This window comes from Corvus hawaiiensis, chromosome 3, assembly GCF_020740725.1.
Source record: "Corvus hawaiiensis isolate bCorHaw1 chromosome 3, bCorHaw1.pri.cur, whole genome shotgun sequence".
In the NCBI taxonomy this organism is placed as follows: Eukaryota; Metazoa; Chordata; class Aves; order Passeriformes; family Corvidae; genus Corvus; species Corvus hawaiiensis.
The window spans coordinates 110,078,370-110,097,288 of record NC_063215.1 but is presented as its reverse complement, the minus strand read 5'-3'; the positions used below and the strand labels follow the sequence as shown (position 1 = coordinate 110,097,288).

At 49.8% G+C, this 18,919-nt stretch overlaps 1 protein-coding gene across 2 annotated transcripts in view; it reads right to left on the bottom strand.

The window, feature by feature from the left end:
• LOC125323835 overlaps positions 1 to 18,919 on the bottom strand; it is a 38,677-nt gene that overhangs the window by 11,207 nt on the left and 8,551 nt on the right. Inside the window, exons 2-10 of one of the 2 annotated variants that reach the window (XM_048299154.1) lie at positions 18,461 to 18,500; positions 15,286 to 17,436; positions 13,384 to 14,481; positions 12,383 to 12,439; positions 11,339 to 11,439; positions 10,974 to 11,038; positions 10,227 to 10,378; positions 9,985 to 10,137; positions 8,242 to 8,816 (exon numbers count right to left, since the gene is read on the bottom strand). In XM_048299154.1, coding sequence (XP_048155111.1) covers positions 8,398 to 8,816; positions 9,985 to 10,137; positions 10,227 to 10,378; positions 10,974 to 11,038; positions 11,339 to 11,439; positions 12,383 to 12,439; positions 13,384 to 14,481; positions 15,286 to 17,152 — 3,912 coding nt within the window. In that variant the 5' untranslated portion in view covers positions 17,153 to 17,436; positions 18,461 to 18,500 and the 3' untranslated portion in view covers positions 8,242 to 8,397. Of the gene's footprint in view, positions 1 to 8,241; positions 8,817 to 9,984; positions 10,138 to 10,226; positions 10,379 to 10,973; positions 11,039 to 11,338; positions 11,440 to 12,382; positions 12,440 to 13,383; positions 14,482 to 15,285; positions 17,437 to 18,460; positions 18,501 to 18,919 lie in introns of those variants that run through there. The other variant, XM_048299155.1, reaches the window with a different exon arrangement.

The window sequence follows — 18,919 nt, the reverse complement described above, 5'->3', positions numbered from 1 at the left end:
GCAAGCACAGCCATGCCAAGGCCTGTGGCTTCCCTGGTGAATTTGGGAAGTATTGACGACTGCCTTGAGAGCTGCCTTGAACATCCAGTATTAGGGCAGGATTTCCTGCAGTCTGTGAAATAGGGCACTGCTGTTCTTTAAGGCATAGAGGAGACCCTTCTATATTCACACTGGTGGGCCCATGCTGTTCCCAGGTAAAATAATGGAGAACAAGTGCCCGAGCACTCTTTAGTTACCACACTCTCAATGTATTGAAAACACACCACCAGCTGAATTCATGAAGGTGAGAAGAATATCAGACATAGCTGTTCCTAATCACTTGCACTGCTGGAGCTTTGAACAGAGCCTCTCAACCCATGCAGCTACTGCCTGTGCCAGTCCGGAGTGACTCTGACCAGTCAATGTGCCTGAGCTCCTGTTTGAATCACAGAAAGGATTTTAGCATGGACATCTCTCCTCTCTTTGTTTTGCCTTTGACTCTGTAGCCTTGCACAGGAAACATAAAATTTATCACAGGATTAAGACTTGCAAGAGTAAGATCTGTGACTATCTTCTGTAGGATATTGATGTAAAAGTCAATAATTAAAATACGTAGTTAAGCACTCTGTATTTGATTTCTTTTGTTGTCGTTTGCTTTTAAAACACCTCGATTTGAAGCAAATTCTTACCACAACCAGAAATGCAACAGATCTTCCTTTTATAAAGCAGCGGGGAGTAGGTGAACAGCAAGTCTTTGAACACTTTCATTTTGAAAATCCTGGAGAAACCTGAATCTCACTCCTTTTTTCTTTTCTTTTTTTTTTTTTAATTTCCAGATTATTCATCATGATAAAAAAATCATGTATAAAAACATGGGATGGGGAAATATTTTGAAGCTGCTTCTTCTTCTTAAGTAAAACTGCACCAAAAAAAAAATATTTTAAATTCTCAAAGCCCGCCAGGCACTCAGGAGTGGGTGTCAAGGTGATAACAAAAGGACAATGTCTTTTTTTAGGGAAATACTGATAAGGCAGCAGCAAAAGGATTAGTCAAGCTGGCTGCAGTCAGGGACAGTGAAATGTGACACAATAAAAGCTCAGTTATTGAGTTCAGGACAGCCCTTTGGACACAAAAGACTGAAATGAAGAAAAGCTGTGGGTTGCTTTGTTCTTGAGTATGATTTTTTTTTCTTTTTTCTTTTTTTTTTTTTTTTTACAGAAGCTTGAAATATTACAGTGATAACAGAGATTGGATAATAAGAATAAAAACCCAACCAAGGAAAATTCTCTGAGGAGGATGCACTGTGAAAGAGTAATTTGTTTCTAAACATCACCTGCAACAAAGCAACCCAACACATGTGAGTAGGGCGGGACACATTTGCCTGTGCTTGCATTTCTCAGCACAGCTTTCAATTACAGAGTCATAGAACTATTGAGAAATCATTGGAAAAGACCTCTGAGATCATCGAGTCCAGCTGATAACCCAGCACTAACCTGTGTCCCTAGGCACCACATCTAAACTGGTTTTGAACACTCCCAGGGACAGTGACGCCACCACTGTCTTGGGCAGCCTGTTCCACTGCCTGGCCACCCTTTCAGTGAAGAGATTTGCCCTAATATCCAATCTGAACCTCCCCTGGTATAACTTGAGGCTGTTTCCTCTTGTCTAGAGGACAAGGCACTTGTTACCTGGGAAAAGGGACTGACCTCCACCTCTTTCAGGCAAGAGCTCTGCCCATTGCCCTCCTGAATAAAATGTTTGGGCTTGTAAAAGTAAAATAATAATTTCTTACTCTTCTTCAACTCGGGGGGGTCAGGATGTTCAGAGAAGTTTTGCAGTGCTTTAAGCCATTTTCCTCCTCTGTTTTTAGTACTGCTGAAATCAGCCAGCCCTGGGCCTGAAGGCTGAGGGACCCTTCTCCCCCAAAGCTGAAAGATTTTAGGCAGTCCTGCTTGCTGCATACATAATATGGTGCTGCCCATCCCGTGCCATCAGATCACCACCCTGTAGGAAGGACATCCAGAACACAGATCTTCCCATACTTTATGGGAACCAAGCACGTGTGGCTCAGCCCTGCAGAAATCCCGGTGCTGTTTGCATGCAGAACAGGCACACGCAGCAGCCTTGCAGTGACAGCCCTGTTATTTACCACCCATTTACTGTACATCATTAACACTCTGCAGGCTTTCTGACACACAGCTTGTTCCTGCTCTCCCTTCTGTGTGGCTTTGATGGGTTAGACACATAAATGGTGCTTTCTGGGGCTGTGTTCAGGGACTGCTTGCAGTTTGGTTTGTCTGCTACTGCAGCAGCAGGAACTAGAAACTGAGAAAAATGGAGGCACCAGCTTTGCTGACAGCAGCATGCACATGGATGCTGTTGCCTGGATCCCTCTAGGGGGAAAAAAAAATTTGGAAAATATCTTCTGTGGTGTTTTCAGCCAGCAGAGGGGCAGGGCAGCTTTTCCTCTTGCTAGCAATGTGAGAAATCCCCATTGTAATATCTAGTGCTTGTTATCCTTCTTGATAGCTTCCTGCTATCCCACTTTTGTTGGCATAATAAAGCACGTCTTTACTGCAATACATCTTTCACATGTGCAGCCCACTCCTAAGAGAGCCATTTTGGCTGATTAAGTTCAAACTGTTGCACTTATTCAGCCACGTGCAGATATTTTTCTCCATCCCTATTTCTCCTTCCGCCTCTGAGCAAGCCCAGATCACTGCATTTCCCAAAAAGCAGCTGAAAACACCCAAATCTGCAATTACATACCCTCAAAGCCACTGGCACATGTCACACCAACAAGAACTAGGGGAAAAAATTAAAGTTCAAAAGCCCCAAACAAATTAAAGCACAGCTAAGTTGAATAATTTTAAGGGCAGATCTAAAATGCACATACCAGCACAAATATTTTGATGATCTCAGTTAAGAGACTCCACCTCTCTCCCTCTTCAGGGCCACAAACAAAGTTAGGTCACTGCAAAAACATTTTGGACTGAAGTACTCCAGCAGGAGAATGCACCCTTCCTTGGGGTTTTAACTGTTAAAGCCTTATAAAGCAGAAACTCTTCTAAACAAAACTGGGATGAAATCAGTGTGTGTAGTAGGATTTTTTTTATATTCTCTTTAAGGCAAACTATGAGAGCTTAACATTATCCTCAGGGTGCTTTTAAGCCTGAGACTGAGACACAGGTGATGCACAAGTGAGGAGGGATTTTTTTTTGCCTCCTGTACGATGAATCCTGACTTTCACTGGAAAACTGAAAGCAGGCTTGGAAGTGAGGACAAAGTGGCTGGTGGTGCATGGTGACACTGCTGAGCATCACCCTGGTCCCAGTGCCCATGCCATGATTTATGGACACACAAGAATTTGAGGGTGGGGAAGAGCTATGGTTGCATTTCTGTGACAGTAATTACATGTATTTCACACAGTTTAGCTGATGTCACGTGGTACAATAGGCACTGTGAAGAATACTCATTTATTAAGTAACTTATTGCATACTAATTAAGAGCTAATCACTCGTGAGTTAAGATGCTCTGGGAACAGACCCAATTCACAGTCTGTGCTGCCTCCCTCCAGGAAATATGACTGTTTAGACAGTGCTCCTCACCCCCAAAAGCCTCCAGCCCTGCAAAGTCCCTGCTTGCATGCACACATATCTGCAGGTGATCACTATGTGCGTGGCAGCAGCTCCAGCAGAGAAATCAAACTCTCAGGTGAACCCACAGGGTAGGTAGGGGGCTGCAGCTGCATCCTCTGGGACAGAGAAGAGGCTTTTAGGCCAGGCTAGAAGAAAAATGCCTTTTCCAGGCCTCATTTCTCTCCTCTGCCTCATTAATTTGAAGCTGTCACAGATATATATCTGCACTTAATCACAGTCACTCACTTGAGGGAGTATCACTCAGTCAGTCAGCAAAATACCACTAAAATTTTCTGCACTTGAGCTGATAAGGCAAAACCCACTTTCTCCAGGGGTGATTGTCCCTGCTTTATGGTTATATTACAGCCTAGTGCCATTCAAACCACAGCATGAAGCCATGCTCCCACATTTTCACTCTAGTAGCCTGTGCCAGCACTTGGCTGGGGTGTCCTTCTAAATCCACCACTTCACACAAGCACATCTGAGCCTCTGGAGGTGTCCCTCAGCATGACAATGACCTCAGCAATACCCCAGCCTCTACCAACTGGCAGACATTCATGGGCAGCAAAGACACACGGGTGGTGTCCCAGTGGGCTGTGAGCACCCACATCCCTTTCCCAGCTCTTTCCTGGCTGTGGGAAATAAAACCAAACTCATGTCCGGTGTCTCCCTTCACAGCGATTCTCCCCATGCATTACCTGTAGCTTTCACTACTCAGGTTAAGGTACCAGCCATGGCCACCACATGTGGAATGTCTCCCATTTTTCATGGCTTTTCTGATGAAGTAGGTGCAAATAGAATGAGGGGTGTCCCACAAGGAACTGCCTCCACATCTTCTGCCCTAGCTTGCTGGTTCATGTCCAAGTGCTCTGGACAGTGCTCTGTGGCCAGATGAGGCTTGCCCTGCCTGCTTCAAAACCCAGGAAAAAAACCAGTCAGATGAACTTGAAGGATTTGGAAAGAATGTGTTCAACCAGGCTTAGTAAATGTCTTTAAAAAAAAAAAATCAACTGATGTTCAAATACTGTTCCTCCACTGCCGTTCCTAGGGCATGTCCCAATCTCCAGTAAATCCTGGACCCTCTGAAACCTCTGCACACTCCTCAGTCACACAGCAATAATGCACGAGAGAACAGTTCCTACTGAAAAGAAAAAAATTATTTGTGGTGGCCCATAAATCATCAGAGTGTGTCATTTCATATGGCCAAGGGCTGTGAGCAAGCAGAGCGCTGCACAGCGAGGTGACAAATTCATTTTGGATATCAGAAGCAGCACAGCTTCCAGTCAATCTCTGGACTGACCAAATTCAGATTTACAGATCCAGCAGATTTGTCTTGGTTTATTGTCTATTAATTCATTCCACTGCAGATGAGAGAGAAGAGCAGATATCAATATCCTGACCTGCAGCAGAGGGAAGTTTGGGACAGAGTGCCTGCTCAGCAAGTTCACTGGTGACACAAAGCTGGGAGCAGTGGCCAATACCCCAGGGTGCTGTGAGCCCTTCAGAGGGACCTCGACAGGCTGGAGAGATGGGCAGGGAAGAACCTCCTGAAGTTCAGCAAGGGCAAGTGCAGGGTCCTGCACCTGGGGAGGAACAGCCCCAGGCACCAGCACAGGCTGGGGGTGACCTGCTGGGAAGCAGCTCTGGGAAGGAGGACCTGGGGGTGCTGGTGCACAACAAGCTGTCCATGGGCCAGCAGTGCCCTTGTGGCCCATTCCCAATGGCATCCTGGGCTGCATTAGGAAGAGCATTGCCAGCTGGTCAGGGAGGTGATCCTGCCCCTCCTACCCAGCCCTGGTGAGGCACATCTGGAGTGCTGTGTCCAGTTCTGGGCTCCTCAGGACAAGAGAGACAAGGAGCTCCTGGAGAGGGTCCAGCAGAGGGTGGCAAACGATGAAGGGACTGGAGCCCCTCCCTTCTGAGGAAAGGCTGAGGGAGCTGGGCCTGTTCAGGCTGGAGAAGAGACACTGAGAGGGAACCTCATCCGTGTGTGTCAGTGTCTGCAGGGAGGGCTCAGAGGATGGACCAGGCTCTGCTCGGCGGTGCCGGGCAATGGGACAAGAGGCAGCGGGCAGGAACTGAGGCACGGGAAGTTCCACCTGACCATGAGGAAGAGGTTCCTCACTGAGCAGTGCCCGAGCACTGGGACAGATTGCCCAGAGAGGCTGTGGAGCCTCCCTCACTGGGGGTATTCAAGAGCCATTTGGACACCATCCTGTGCCATGTGCTCTGCGATGACTCTGCTTGAGCAGGGAGGTTGGACCAGATGACCCACGGTGGTCTCTTCCAACCTGACCTATCCTGGGATTCTGGGAAGTCAGCCCCTCTCAATTCAACTGGGAGAGCAGGAAAGGAGGGATGGGCTGTTCCTAAAGCCAGCCTAGAGTTCACAAGGCAAAACAGGGCTGCATGCAGCTCCTTTGGACATAGTGGAAAATAAAAAGCAACACTATTTGGGACAGAAATGGTGGATTTTTGTAACACGGAAAGCCCTAATGCCTACTTCTCATGATGGGCTTGGTATCTGGCTCTGTCCTGCTGTTTCGCACACAGATCACACACACCTCAGATGCTTCCAATAAAAGCCTGACATCTCTCCCAGGCACAGCCATGAAGGGCAGGTGCTGTCACTTCACACCAGATAAGGAGGGAGGCAACACTCCCATCTCTACCTCCTACATCCACCCAGAGCCCAGATGGACCTGTTGCTGTTGTGGGTTTGGCTGCAGAAAGCCCTTCCCAGGCACATCGCTCCAGGCTTTCCTCTGTGCAGGAGCATCAGCAGGACATTCTGTCTGGATGAAAAGCTCCAGGGAAAGATGATCCAATGGAAGCCTCATGCCTGGGCTACAGAGCAGGCTACAGCTGTAGTAAAGGAGCTGGCTTCCAACAGAGGAGCACAGCATGAGGCTCACCTTGCTCCTGGAAAAGCTGGAAAGAAAGCAGAAGCATTCATCTCATCAGTTGCTTCTCTTTGGGATCCAAACTCTACCTAACTGAGAGAGAGCAGAGTTAGCAACCTGAAGAGCTCCCAAGCCCTCTTTGTGGATCCAAGGAGGGAAAAGGGGAGATGGTGACCGACCAAATCCAAGGCCAAGACAATGACAGTATTATTTTAGCCCCTGCTGCTTTTCTTTGATCTTAGCAAGGAAACAAGCACACTCTGTGCAAACATATTAATGGTTTCCTTCTCTTTGCAATGGAAAATTACACCCACTTATCTGCCTCCTAGGGAGATGTTTGCATTTAATTCTCTGCTATTTACAAAATACTTTGAAAACCATGCATAGAAAATGGTTGGTAAGAGCTGATTGCTCCCTGTACGTCAAAGGAAGCAACGATCAGGATGTCTTCGGGCGATCCATTCTTCTCTGTTTCAGTACCCAAAGCTGGATGGCACTAATCAGTGCTGAAGTGAGCTGCTGCTGGGGGAGTGCGGGCAGGGAGGTGTCAGCTCTGCCTCACATATCTCTGCAGGCAGGAGGGCCCCATCAGCATCAGCCAATTTGGACGAGCCTGTTATTGGAGAGCAGCACAAGCCCCAGAGGGGCACGGCAGCTGCCATCCAAGCACGGAGGATGTTTGTTTCTTTATCACCTCAGTGCAAAGAACATGCTCTCACCTGGTTCTCACAACACTGGCATTTATAGTGCCCCAATCTGTGCTGAATCCCCCAACACAGTACTAATGTTGCTTCTTCACCAATTCAACAGCTGAGATAAAGGAACTGCCCCCCCCCCCCTTTTTTTTGGGGGGGGGAGGGGGGGAGGGGAGAGAGTAGGATGGAAAATACTTATCCCAGGGAAAGATACCAGGTCCCCTTTTGACTTCTTCACCAGCATATCCTCACCTGCAGAGAAACACAGCAGGGCCATTTCCAGCCCCTTCGAAGCTGATCCTGGAGAGCAAACCCTGAGCTGGGCACATCCATGTGTAATCCGCTCCATTCAGCACACACCTCCACGGCACATCTCGCCCAAAGCTGCTCAACACGCGCAGGGAGAGCACTCCCGAGCTGCACCGGCTGGTCCTGTTTTAGCCAGGGACGCCCAGCCCCGGCCGTGCCCCGCCTCTGGGAGCACCTCCCCGGCAGCTGCAGCCAGCGCCCTTCCAGGGCTTTTGGCGGCAGACAGCTCCCTCCAGTGGGGCATCTGCCACCACACCATGCACGCTTCTTCCCGAGGAAAGGGGGAATTCCCATTGAAACCCCCCCCCCTCAAAAAGACAAATAGAGAAGTTACCAGGCTCCAGCTGTAGCACAGCCTGGGAAGGCAGCTGTGCTTTACATCCAGCCAGGACGATGGGGTGGTGGCGGTGCTTTTTGCTGCCAGCATCCACGCAAGTACCAAAAATGCTGTCCCCCATCGTTCAGTGAGTGGGGCCCCACCTGCCATAACCTGACCAGGTTTCTCACCAAACTTTTAAGTCAAGTTCTGGAGATGTTTCTCAGCCAGGCTGATAGAAACATCCCGCAGGATCCTCAAAATCCCCAGGTTGTGCCAAGGCTTCCCATAGAGCTCTGCCTTAGGGGCAGGAGAAAGCAGGCAGCACTGAGCAGGATGCAGAATAATTTTTAATTTCATATTAAGTACCAAAACATCCTATTTCCTTTTTTCTTAAAAAAAAAAAAAAAAAAAAAGGTGTTTAATTTTCATGTGCAGATCTTGAGCAGGGTAAATCAGCAGCTGTACAACGGTGTGGAGTAAACCTTTTGTTCCCCAAGCTGGGCAATCATTAAAAAAACTAAATTACAACATAAGGAACACAGATCTTGGGATATTCATGGTCCATAAAACACAGCAGAAGGGTTGGCACAGCCAGTGGTTGTGTCAGAAACGCTGGGAAACGCAGGAGTGAGGGCACAGGTCACTGAGGTCACACGGTCTGGGGGAGGCTGCTCTGGGAAGGCGCTTCCTGCCTGCCCAGGGTGGGCACGGACACTCCAGAGCCACTCGGGGGGCCTGGCCCGCAGCTTCAGCTGGAAGGGGTCGAGGCGCAGGCACTCGCCCAGGTTGTGCAGCTCCATGGCTGGCTCCTCCACAGCCCTCCCCGGTGGCTCCTCAGGCCTGGGGCTCCTCCTGGGGGGCTGTCCCCACACGGCCGTGACACAGAGGGCACCAAAGGCCACCACCAACACCAGGCCAGCCACGAGGGCTGCGCCCACCAGCATGTCAGCGTGGCGCAGGAAGGTGCTGATCCCTGCAAGAGAAGGGTCATGGCCTCATCCCAGTGGCCACTGCCCCAGGGAACCCCACTGTGCTCACAGAGTGCCCCACATCTCCTCCAGGTGCTCCCAGGGTGCTCCTCCAGGAAGTTCAGCACTGCCCCTGCCACCCTCCAGAAACCCTCACCTTCACACCTGGCTCCATCCCAGAGAAATATTTCGACCAAGAGCCAGCCTGCAGGAGCAGCACAGGGATGGTACCACCCAAGAAGAACCCTGATAGAGCAAAGCCATTGCCAAACCCATGTGCAGCTACACAGAGACTAAAAGATCTGCTGCTGTTCCCATCCAGGCCTGGAGGGACCCTCTCCATGGCCCAATGGATAAAGACGGATTTATAAAATTATCTGTATCAGAAGATAACAACAACCAGCTGATCTGTATAGGCTTAGACTGCACAACTGGCTAATTAATTGACTTGGAGTTGGTAGGATGGGTGAGAAATTATACTTGGCTATGAGCTCACATTAAGGTTTAAGCCACTGCAGGGATGTTGAAGTAGTTATGGGAGAGCAGCAGCAGTGTTTGGAGCACATATCGCAAAATATTGCTGTTTTCCAGCCTGTGAGGCCCCATTACTCTGCAGGATTGGATTAGCCACCTCTGATTATAGTCAAGCACCACATGCCATCTGCTCAGCCTTGTGTCAAATACACCAGGGGAGCTCTGGGGTAAACACCAGGAACATCAGTGTCCTTCTCACCAGAATCTACACAGAGTGACAGGAGAACACAGGGCACTCCCAGGAGCCACCAGAGGTAGCTCATAAATCACCCTTGACCACACTTTGCTTATAACTTAAGGCTCACGCGTGCCAAGTTGCAACCCTGATGCAGAGAAAGCAGCAGACTGGGGGAAGGGAGGCTAAGACTCATGGAGAGGTTGTATTCCCAGCTGAGAACTGCCTTGCAAAGACACGACACATCCTCACCACACCAAGCAGGGACACAAAGCCGCCACTCCAGCAACATCCCACATCAGCAGAGGTGCAGGACCGCCGGCTAGGAGAGAGCCCCTTGGGGCCTGGTGTGCTCCCTCCGGGGTGCGCTGGCACCAGCACCGCTGCACAAATGACTGGCCCACACGCACACCAGGAGAACACCAGAGTGCGAGAGAGAGCAGAACTGCAGTTCCATCCTCTACCTGGTCGGGGAGTGCGGATGCAGAGGGTGCCGGACTTGGTGGGAGAATGATCCTCGTAGTCCTTCTTGCAGCGGCACACGTAGGTGCCCACGCCGTTGAAGCACTCTGCCTCCTCCCCGCAGAGGCCAACCCCAGCCTGGCACTCGTTCACGTCTGCACCGGGGAATAGATGCCTTAAGTCAAGGCAGGCTTGGCATAAAAGGGTTTACCCCAGAAAAAAAAAGGCAAAGTGAAGCACCCACCTTCAACAAACAGTGAAACAAGCTGCAGCTTCTCCATGCCCACCGAGGTGCCAAGCAGCTCCTCCAGGTGGGAGCGCAGGAGCAGAGACATGTTCCTCTCCTCTGGCTCCAGGTGCAGCCAGAAGGTGAGCAGCAGGTTGGCATCACTCGTCCTGCAGGCAGGGAGAGCCCAGGGTGAGGCAGGAGGAGAACATCTCTGCAGGCCCAGCTCTGACAGCCCACTTAGACCTTCTACCCTTGGCATGGGATCGTGGTGCTGCAAGCTCTTGGAAAGATTATCTGTGCCAAGAGGCAGCTTTGCACTTGAACCAGGGGAAAAGGAAAGCCCAGGAATGGCTCCTCATCTGGAGCTAGGCTGAAATGACCAGATATTTGTGTACAGTGAATTGTAGTGGCGATCTGCAGCCCCAGATCAGCCTCTGCCAGGTGAGCAGGAACCTTGCTGACAGCTCCCAGCTTTCTCCAGCAGGCACTGTGGCAGGTGAGGGTATCCTCATTTTCCTCAAGAGTTTAAATCCATCTTAGACCTGTATAGGCCCTGGGTAACACTAAACATCAATTTTCATCATCTTTCCTCTAGAAAACAATTTTTTTTCCTACTTTCAGGACAAGTTACAGATCAAAGAAGAGGAGAACACACATCTCTTCCTGGGGAAGGACAATGAGAAGCCAAGACACTGCTAATCCAAGAAATATTACAGGTTATAGCCATCACCTGCCAAGCCAGCAGCACAGCATTAACCCTACCTTTTGACATCCTTTAACTTTATTTCACTGACTCTATTGGCAGAAAGATTCAGGTTCTTCTGGATCTGCAAAGGAACAGTGACCAGCGCTCATTTGACGTTCGACAAGTAGGAGTATGACAGCAAACAGCTTCTTTTCTCACCCTGCCTCCCGATCTTGCTCTCCCCCTCCACAAAACACCTGGGATGAAGAAGATGTCCCATATCCCACTGCTATAACCCCTTTCTGTAGAAGAATACTACTTGTGCCCATCTGCTTAGCTCCAGGTCAGCTCCCCCAAACACAAAAGCACAGCATGGTCTCTTCTACGTGAAGATTTGGGACATCCCAGCTGTTTTTCTCCACCTCCCCATGCCCACACTTACGTGGTTCTTCAGAGATTCAAGGAGACCCTTTTGGAACTCACTTCGACTGTGAGGAATCCAGGCCTTGGGTTTGATTTCAACAGTGACTTCAAACAGCACATCTACCAGAAGACACAAGATCCTGGCATGTTCAAATGCCCATAATACAAACAGGCTCCTTAAATGAGTTAGTGCTGAAACATCAGCACTAGAACAGCCACATGCTTGTGCAGGTCAGTGCCACGTGGGTATTTCCAGGGACTGTGCATCAGGTAGAACAAGTTGTTCAGTAACAGGTGAAAACAAACCTTAATGCTTGTTGATGAATACTAGAATTGATTTTTCAGTGACAAACTTACACAAAGAAACAATACATATCCAACCACATTTACATGCCTTTAGCTGTTCTGTTTCCCAAAGGGATTGTCATAATTAGTGATGGAGCCTAGCAGCCCATTTCTCTTGGAATCCAGGCTGGCACAGATTTGCCAGTCTGCTGTTTAAAACCTATTCGTTCATCAATATTTCCCCTGTTCAGAGCTCAGGCTCCTTCTGTATTGACTCCTTTTTGCAAGCTGTTTCTGTGGCTTGCTGGGCCATACAAGCCCTGCATTTATATTGTTTAGTTGCTCATGCTCCCACATAAGAGGGTTTTGCTTCTCTCCCTGGTCTGAGGAACAGGATTTCAAGCAGGTTTTTGATCCTGGTAGTCACAGGACATCCATTGGAATATATTGGAGGAACTGGGGTTCATTGACCCTCATTCATCTTTGAAAAACCTTATGTAAATAGCCAACAAGTAGTGCTTGGACTCAAACAAGCCAGCATTTATGTCAGGCTTAGCACCTGAACTCAGGTTCCTCCAGGGGAGATAACAAAGTGACCAAAGCACAACAAGTGGGATTGCAGTGATTTCTTTAAAAATAAGATCTTCAAAGTGGTTACTACTCAGAAACAACTCTCACTGCTTTCTAAGTGTAATGAGCAGGTGATGTCCAGCACAGCCTCAGGCAGCTCCCTGAGATTAGGGCAGTTTTAAGACCAGTTTATCTCTGCATAGCTCACCTCCAGGATGGTGCTGGGATTGCAGTCCTGTGTCATTCTCCACAGATGACATTAGATCTGCCAAAGCAAGGGAAAGCATCAGGCTGCTATCATCGATGTAGCAGTAACAGGGGAGGGAAAGTACATTAGGCCTGTGTCACTTTGCAAGAAGAGTGCCATGTGCCAGGTCCTTCCTCTGTTCTTCATACTGAAACTAAATATCAGGCTCCGAATGCAATCTCTTCTCCTCTACAGTGGAAAGTGTTCTTTAGGAAGGAATCACCCCAATAAACCCCATTTCCATTTCTGGATGCAGACAAAGTGTTCTCCCTGTGAATGTGGCTTGTACCAGAGCTGCCTTGGATCCCAGTGGAGCAAAACAGCTTTGTGCATTACATGCCAGCAAATGCAAAAAATCTGAGTAAAATCTACAATGGCGGGGCAAGAACAGTTTGGAGGCAGGGAAACACCAATTGAAAACATCTTCTCCTTTCAGGCAGAAATTAAAACATATCAGTAGCTAAATATTGCTGTGTACGTGGTCTACCATCAGCTCCTAAACCTTCTTAAGAGGCAAAGGATTTTTTAAACCCTTCTCCAGCTTCTGGAGCTCAAACACAGTGATCATGTCTGGGAGCACTGTGACAGGCTACAGAGGAATCAATGCAAGACAGGGCTGTTTAAAACCAAGATGAGCATTCCCAGCCTGCTTTGGGGGTGAAGTCACAGCTGAGAGGCTGGCTCCTCCATGGATAGCTCAAAACACTTGGATTAGAAACCAGCCTGTCCCTATTATGAGTAATATAATCCCACAGATGCCCACATTACAACAGATAATCCAGTGTCTTCTCAAGTACCTCCCTCCTTGGATACAGGAGTCAAGAGTGGGACCACACACCCAACTGAAGGTAACAGGCATGTCTACAAATAAAACCTCTTAAGAGAGTGCTGCATCACTGGAGGTGGATATTGTACATTGTCAGGCACCAGTTCAGCCACTAATAACCCAAAAATCACCTTACCAAAGAGATCTTCAGTCCTTCCTCCCGGAGACACCACATCAGCAGCAGTCACACCAGGAGAGGGGTAGAGAGGTGGTTTCGTGCTGGTGTTTAGTGGTGGCTCTGCCAGCACTGGTGTCTGTGTGTGATGTGCAGCAGCTGCCACTTCTGAGGGGCTGTCACTGGCCTGACCCAGGGTAGGTGATGTGTCAGAGACACCTACACTGCTGCTGGGCATCTCTGAGCAAGGGGAACCAGCTGGGTGACATGGGACCATGGTGACCAGAGCAGTCCCTGGCTCTGTGTCCCCCTCAGTCAGTTCCAAGGCAGGTGGCTCAGCTTTACACCCAGTGTCTTGTCCAGCTGGAGCTGGCTTCACTAATATGTCATCTTCAGTTCCTCTACTCTTGCTGCCACCATCCTCAAGGTTCTTTTCCAGCTTGGTTTCATCCTGACCATGCTCACTTGGGTCAAGACTGCTTGGGTCAGCACCAGACTGAGCATCTTCCATGAGATTAGGAGGATGTTGGGCCTCTTCATCTGGTCTCACAATGTCAGGTTGGATCATGCCATCTGCAGGCACAGCTGGTGGGCCTGGAGGAGTTGTCAGCATGGACAATAAACTTTTGGTCACCACTGTCCTCCAGCTCTCTTTTTTAGAGGTCTCCTGGACAGGCTCCTGGGGAGCTGCTGTGGTATCACTTGAAGAGCCCACAGTTTCAGAATCTCCAAATACATAATACTGTCCTTTAAAATGTTGGTATTCATGGCTTCTGGAACCACTCCCTGACAGAAACAACACCTGCACCTCAGTGGCTTGTGCAGCAAAGATCAGAGTGCCTCTGTTGTGGCAGGCAAACGCCACCTTGGTTTCCACGCTTGACGAGACCCCCTGGAAGATGATCTTGTCCTGGTTGTTGCCACAGCCATCGCTCCCCTGGAACCCTTGGACATAGATGACAACGTGCTTCTGGGGGCCTGCCCAGATGGTCCAGTTGCACCAGATGTTGGGTTTGATGTCAACATGCAGCGGGAGGTAAAACATGCCAGACCCATCCCGGAAGATGAGGTGGCAGCTCCTGATGGGAAAGTACTCTGTTACCCAGGGAGGCCCCAGCTCTGGCACATCAGGAACATAGAAAAGAAACATGTAATCAAAGGTTATTGTATCATATATTACATTTTATATTATATTATACATCAGACTTCTAAGAGCACTGCAAATTGCCATGGGAGAGGTGACATTTCAGACCCTCTCCTGCTACAAGATTTCTGTAGTTTCAGCTCCTGGAGCCACATGTCCACACTACAGCTGGAGCTGAGCCTCTGTGAGAGGCTGCATGAAGCAGAGCCAATGCCAGCCAGCTCCAAGATGGACCCAGCACTGGCCAGGCCAGTGAGGAGTCCTCCCCTGAGAAGAAAGGAGTGGCAGAGACAAGGTGTGATGAACTGACTGCAGACCCCACTCCCCATCCCCCTGCACCTCCAGAAGCAGGGCAGGAGGCAGAGAAACCAGGAGTGAAGTTGAGCCTGGGAAGAATGGAGGGGTGGGGGGAAGGTGTTTTTAAGGATTTGGGTCAATTTCCCATTATCCTACCCTAACAAATTAAACTGATTTCCCCAAGTCAAGTCTGTTTTGCCCATGATGGTAGGGAGTCAGTAATCTCTCCCTGTGCTTATCTCACCTTGCAAGCCTTTAATCACATTTTCTCTCCCTGTCCTGCTGAGCAGAGGACTGAGAGCAGCTTTGGAGGGCACCTGGTGTCCAGCCAGGGTCACCCCACTGCAGTTCTCCCCAGAGAGCAGGTTCTGATTGCCAGGTGGAGGCTGCAGGTAAAGGCACAGCTTTGTCCTTGTCCCCACCAAGTAATTTTGACTTCTAAAGATGACCTAAGCCAAGACACAAAGTGCTGGGACACCTACCAGCATGTTCCCCTTGCTGTCCTTCTGCCATCTGGGTCTTCCTGGGTACATCAGAGGGCTCCCAAGGCTTTTGGTCTCTTGGCAGTGTTTCTCCCCATGGAGCTGCAGGCAGATCAGGGTGTGCAGGAGTGGTGCTGAAGGAGGCAGTTGTCCTCTGTCCTGCACCCTCTTGCAGAGTTTCTGTGGCTCTCTGCATTTTAAATCCCCCAAAGTTGGAGGCAGAAGCCGGTTTGTCACTAGCAGCACTGTCCTGGTGCTGCACAGGCACCATGTGCTCCTCTCTGATGTCGGACAGGGAAGCTGGTGTCATCCCAGAGCCACTGCTGACTCTGCCCTCAGGCTGAGTAAGCCTCACACCAGGCTCTGGGACAGTGACAAAGACTGGGAAGGGACTCCTGGCCATCAAGCCCACAGAGGTTGTGGTTTCTCCCCCCTGGCCACCTGCCTCCCCCAGCAGCAACTTTTGCATCGCAGGGCCAAGGCACCTGGAGGACCCATCCGTGCCCAGTTCAGAGGCTACTGATGGGTGGCAAGGTGGTGAAGGGGAGACCATCATCTCCTGTCCTCCTGGGCTAGCTGGCAAGATGTCCCTCTGCCTGAGACTGACAGGATCCCAATCCAGAGCAGCTGGTAGAGAGGCCACCATGGACACAGACTCCACTTGTGGAGGAAGAGGTGCTTCAGGGATTAAATCCAGAGAGCCAGAGTCTGCAGGAACAGGTACTGTAGTGGAGGTCACCAGCACAGGGATGGTCTCTGTCCCTAGGACAGGCACAGGTGTGAGAGGATGCTCCAGCCCTGTTGGCAAAGCATGAACAGCCAGCCCTGGTGCTGTGGGAGTGTGCAGCACTCTTCTCCCCCTGACAGCTTCCCCAAAACTTCCCAGTGGGAAAATATCCATGGGCTTTGTATGTTGGAGGCCAGTTGTGCCTAGCTCAGATTTAGGCATGGACAGATGCCCCAAACTGCTTTGGCTTCTCTCGGGTAGCAGATGCAAGTGGTCCCTGGTGCCTACATCATAGGGGCTCCTCAGGCTGGGCATCAGGCCCTGGGTGAGGCCAGCAGCTGGGACACTCAGCTGGGCACAGCTGCCATCCTTCTCCAGGCTGGCTGTGCCCTCCTGGCTTTGTCCTGTGCCAGGGGACAGAGACTCAGAGTGTGCAGCCAAGCCCAAGTGACCCATGCCTGTTGGTTTAATGGCAAACTGCAGGTGGCCCAGACCTTTTGGCCTCAGGGTGGGGTTCAGGACAGGCTGGCTGCTCTCCAGACTCACACCTCTTGGCTGCCAAAAAGGTTCTGCTCCCTGGAAGGCACCAAGCAAAGGAGTTTCCAAAAGTACACTGTGCATAGGACCAAAACTCCCAGCACTGTCCTCACTCATGGAGGGATTCTGCCCCCAGGTGTCCTGTGCTGCAGTGGGGATTATTCCCTCAGGTGTTCCTATGTCTTGAGCTTCCTGAACCCCTGCCAGCTCAGACCCCAGCCCACAAGGAGCTGCTGTTTCCAGAGCCTGTATCCTTGCACGTTCACATGGGATAAGGGCTGCAGGACTTCCCACAGCCATGGTGTCCAGAGTGATCCCTCTCCCCTGCATCAGCTCACTGCTTGGCACTGTGGCAGTACGTGTGGTTGCAAAGCCCAGCACATCTCTAAGGTTTCCAACCCAGCCAGACTGAAGAATACCACCTTGCTTTGGCAGTTTTGAAACAGGAGTTGCAGAAATCGCATCATCTTTGGAGGAAGATTCCCCTTCCTGGTCTTGGAAGATGTAGTACTTCCCTTTAAATCGTGCATGTCTCTGGTTTGGCAAGTACCTCTTCAGCAGCACAACATGGACAGCCTGAGCAAAGGTGGCAAAAACATGCATCTCCTTTTTCCAGCAGGCATAAACAACGCTGCTTTCTGCCAGGGAGGAGACGCCTTCAAACAGAATTTTGTCCTCATTTTTGTTGCAAGCCTCCTTAGTGATAAATCCCTGGATATAAATTATGATGTGCTTCCTGGAGCCTGCCCAGATTGTCCAGTTGCACCAAAAGGTTATGGGGAAATCAGCATGGAATGCTGGAGGAGAAAACTCCCCATATTTGTCCTTCAGCACTCTGTGGCAGCTTCTTATAGGCACATAAGCTGTTACCCAAGGAGACTCCAGCTCTGGAAGACAAGAAGCAACAACCAAGTTTTCCCCCATTTCCACTTCCAAAGAAATAGTTACAGTCTTTATTTCCAGAAATTATTTTCAAGGTCCCTCTTCTCTCCATTTTGGTACCTCCTGCTCCCATTTGCCAACCAATCTGGAAACCCATCAGTGGGAGAACATGAGAGAAACCTCTTGGAAATCTGGAGGAGCCCTGGCCACCACCACTGCGTGCTCCATGGAGAGCCAGGCTGTGCCCCCACTGCTACTGCCCCAGAGCAGGGCACACTCATGCTTTAAGCCCCACCATGGCCATGCAGGAGCACACAGGTCCCAGGATGGCCACATAGTGGGTGTCACTTGTCCCAAGGAGGCAGTTCCTCCCCTGCTTTTTAGGGATTGAGGCTAAAGGCTCAAGGAATTGCCACACCTGGGCGAGTTACAAAGGCCAAGAGTGCACTGCTACATTTGGGTTTGACCTGTGGGTGATGCTTGTTGTTTATACACCTGCAGAGCTGGGTATAACACAGCTCTCCTGAAGGCATTTTCAATCTCTTTGGTTTAAAGGGCTCAGCCAAGCCAGAAGCCATTAGAGCCCCAACATTAGTTTCTCCCCATAGCCCTCAAATTGGGAAGCAGCTTCCCTTAAGCAGGGAAAAGCAGTGTTCTCCAAAACCACTTCCTCAAAGCTAGAAGAGTGGCAAGTTTATGACAGGCTTACCCTACAGGAGCACAATTAAAGTTTGGGTTGAACTTTTGCCACTTGTTTTAATTGCTGCACTGCTTTGCTCCTGCCTGCAGGACCTGCTCTGTGGCAGGGATTTGGCAGCCACAGGACAGTGGCACAGGTTATCTCCCACACCAGCACTGATTTTTCCCTACTCCAGCACTCAGTACTGATCAGCCACATCCACCTCCCTCTCCACACCACCCCAGGGCCAGGTTGTTGCTCCTGATTTTCCACACCACTTACTGGTGGCTTGAAGTACCCAACAAATTCTGGGTAAAAAAAAGGAGGCTAATCTCAGAACTCACTCTTACCTGGCTTAACCTTCCAATATTCCTGAGAGGATCCCCTTGCCTATAAAAAAAAAAAAAAAAAAAAAAAAAAAAAGAAGTCCAATTGCAGGCCCAAATACCAATTCTCAGTGCTTTTAGCACTGCTCAGAGAAATGCCAAAACCAGCCCAGTAGGAAGGGAGCACCAAATCCAGCCTGGTGGATTGGGGTTTTGCCTGCACCCGGACCAAGCCCCAAAGTCACATCATTTATTCCACATGATTATAAATCTTCTCCCCTCCCTACATCCAGAAGTACTGCCTGATTTATGCTGTCAGACCACAACCAATACAAAACCACCCCCAAAACACAGCAAGCAAAGCCCAGCTGGGCTTTAATCCCTAGGACCCATGCAGAAGAGAGATGGATTTGTAAGCAGGCAGGACACTGCACCCAAGAAGGGAGTTTCCTACAGGGAACTGAGTCCCCACTTCCCATCACT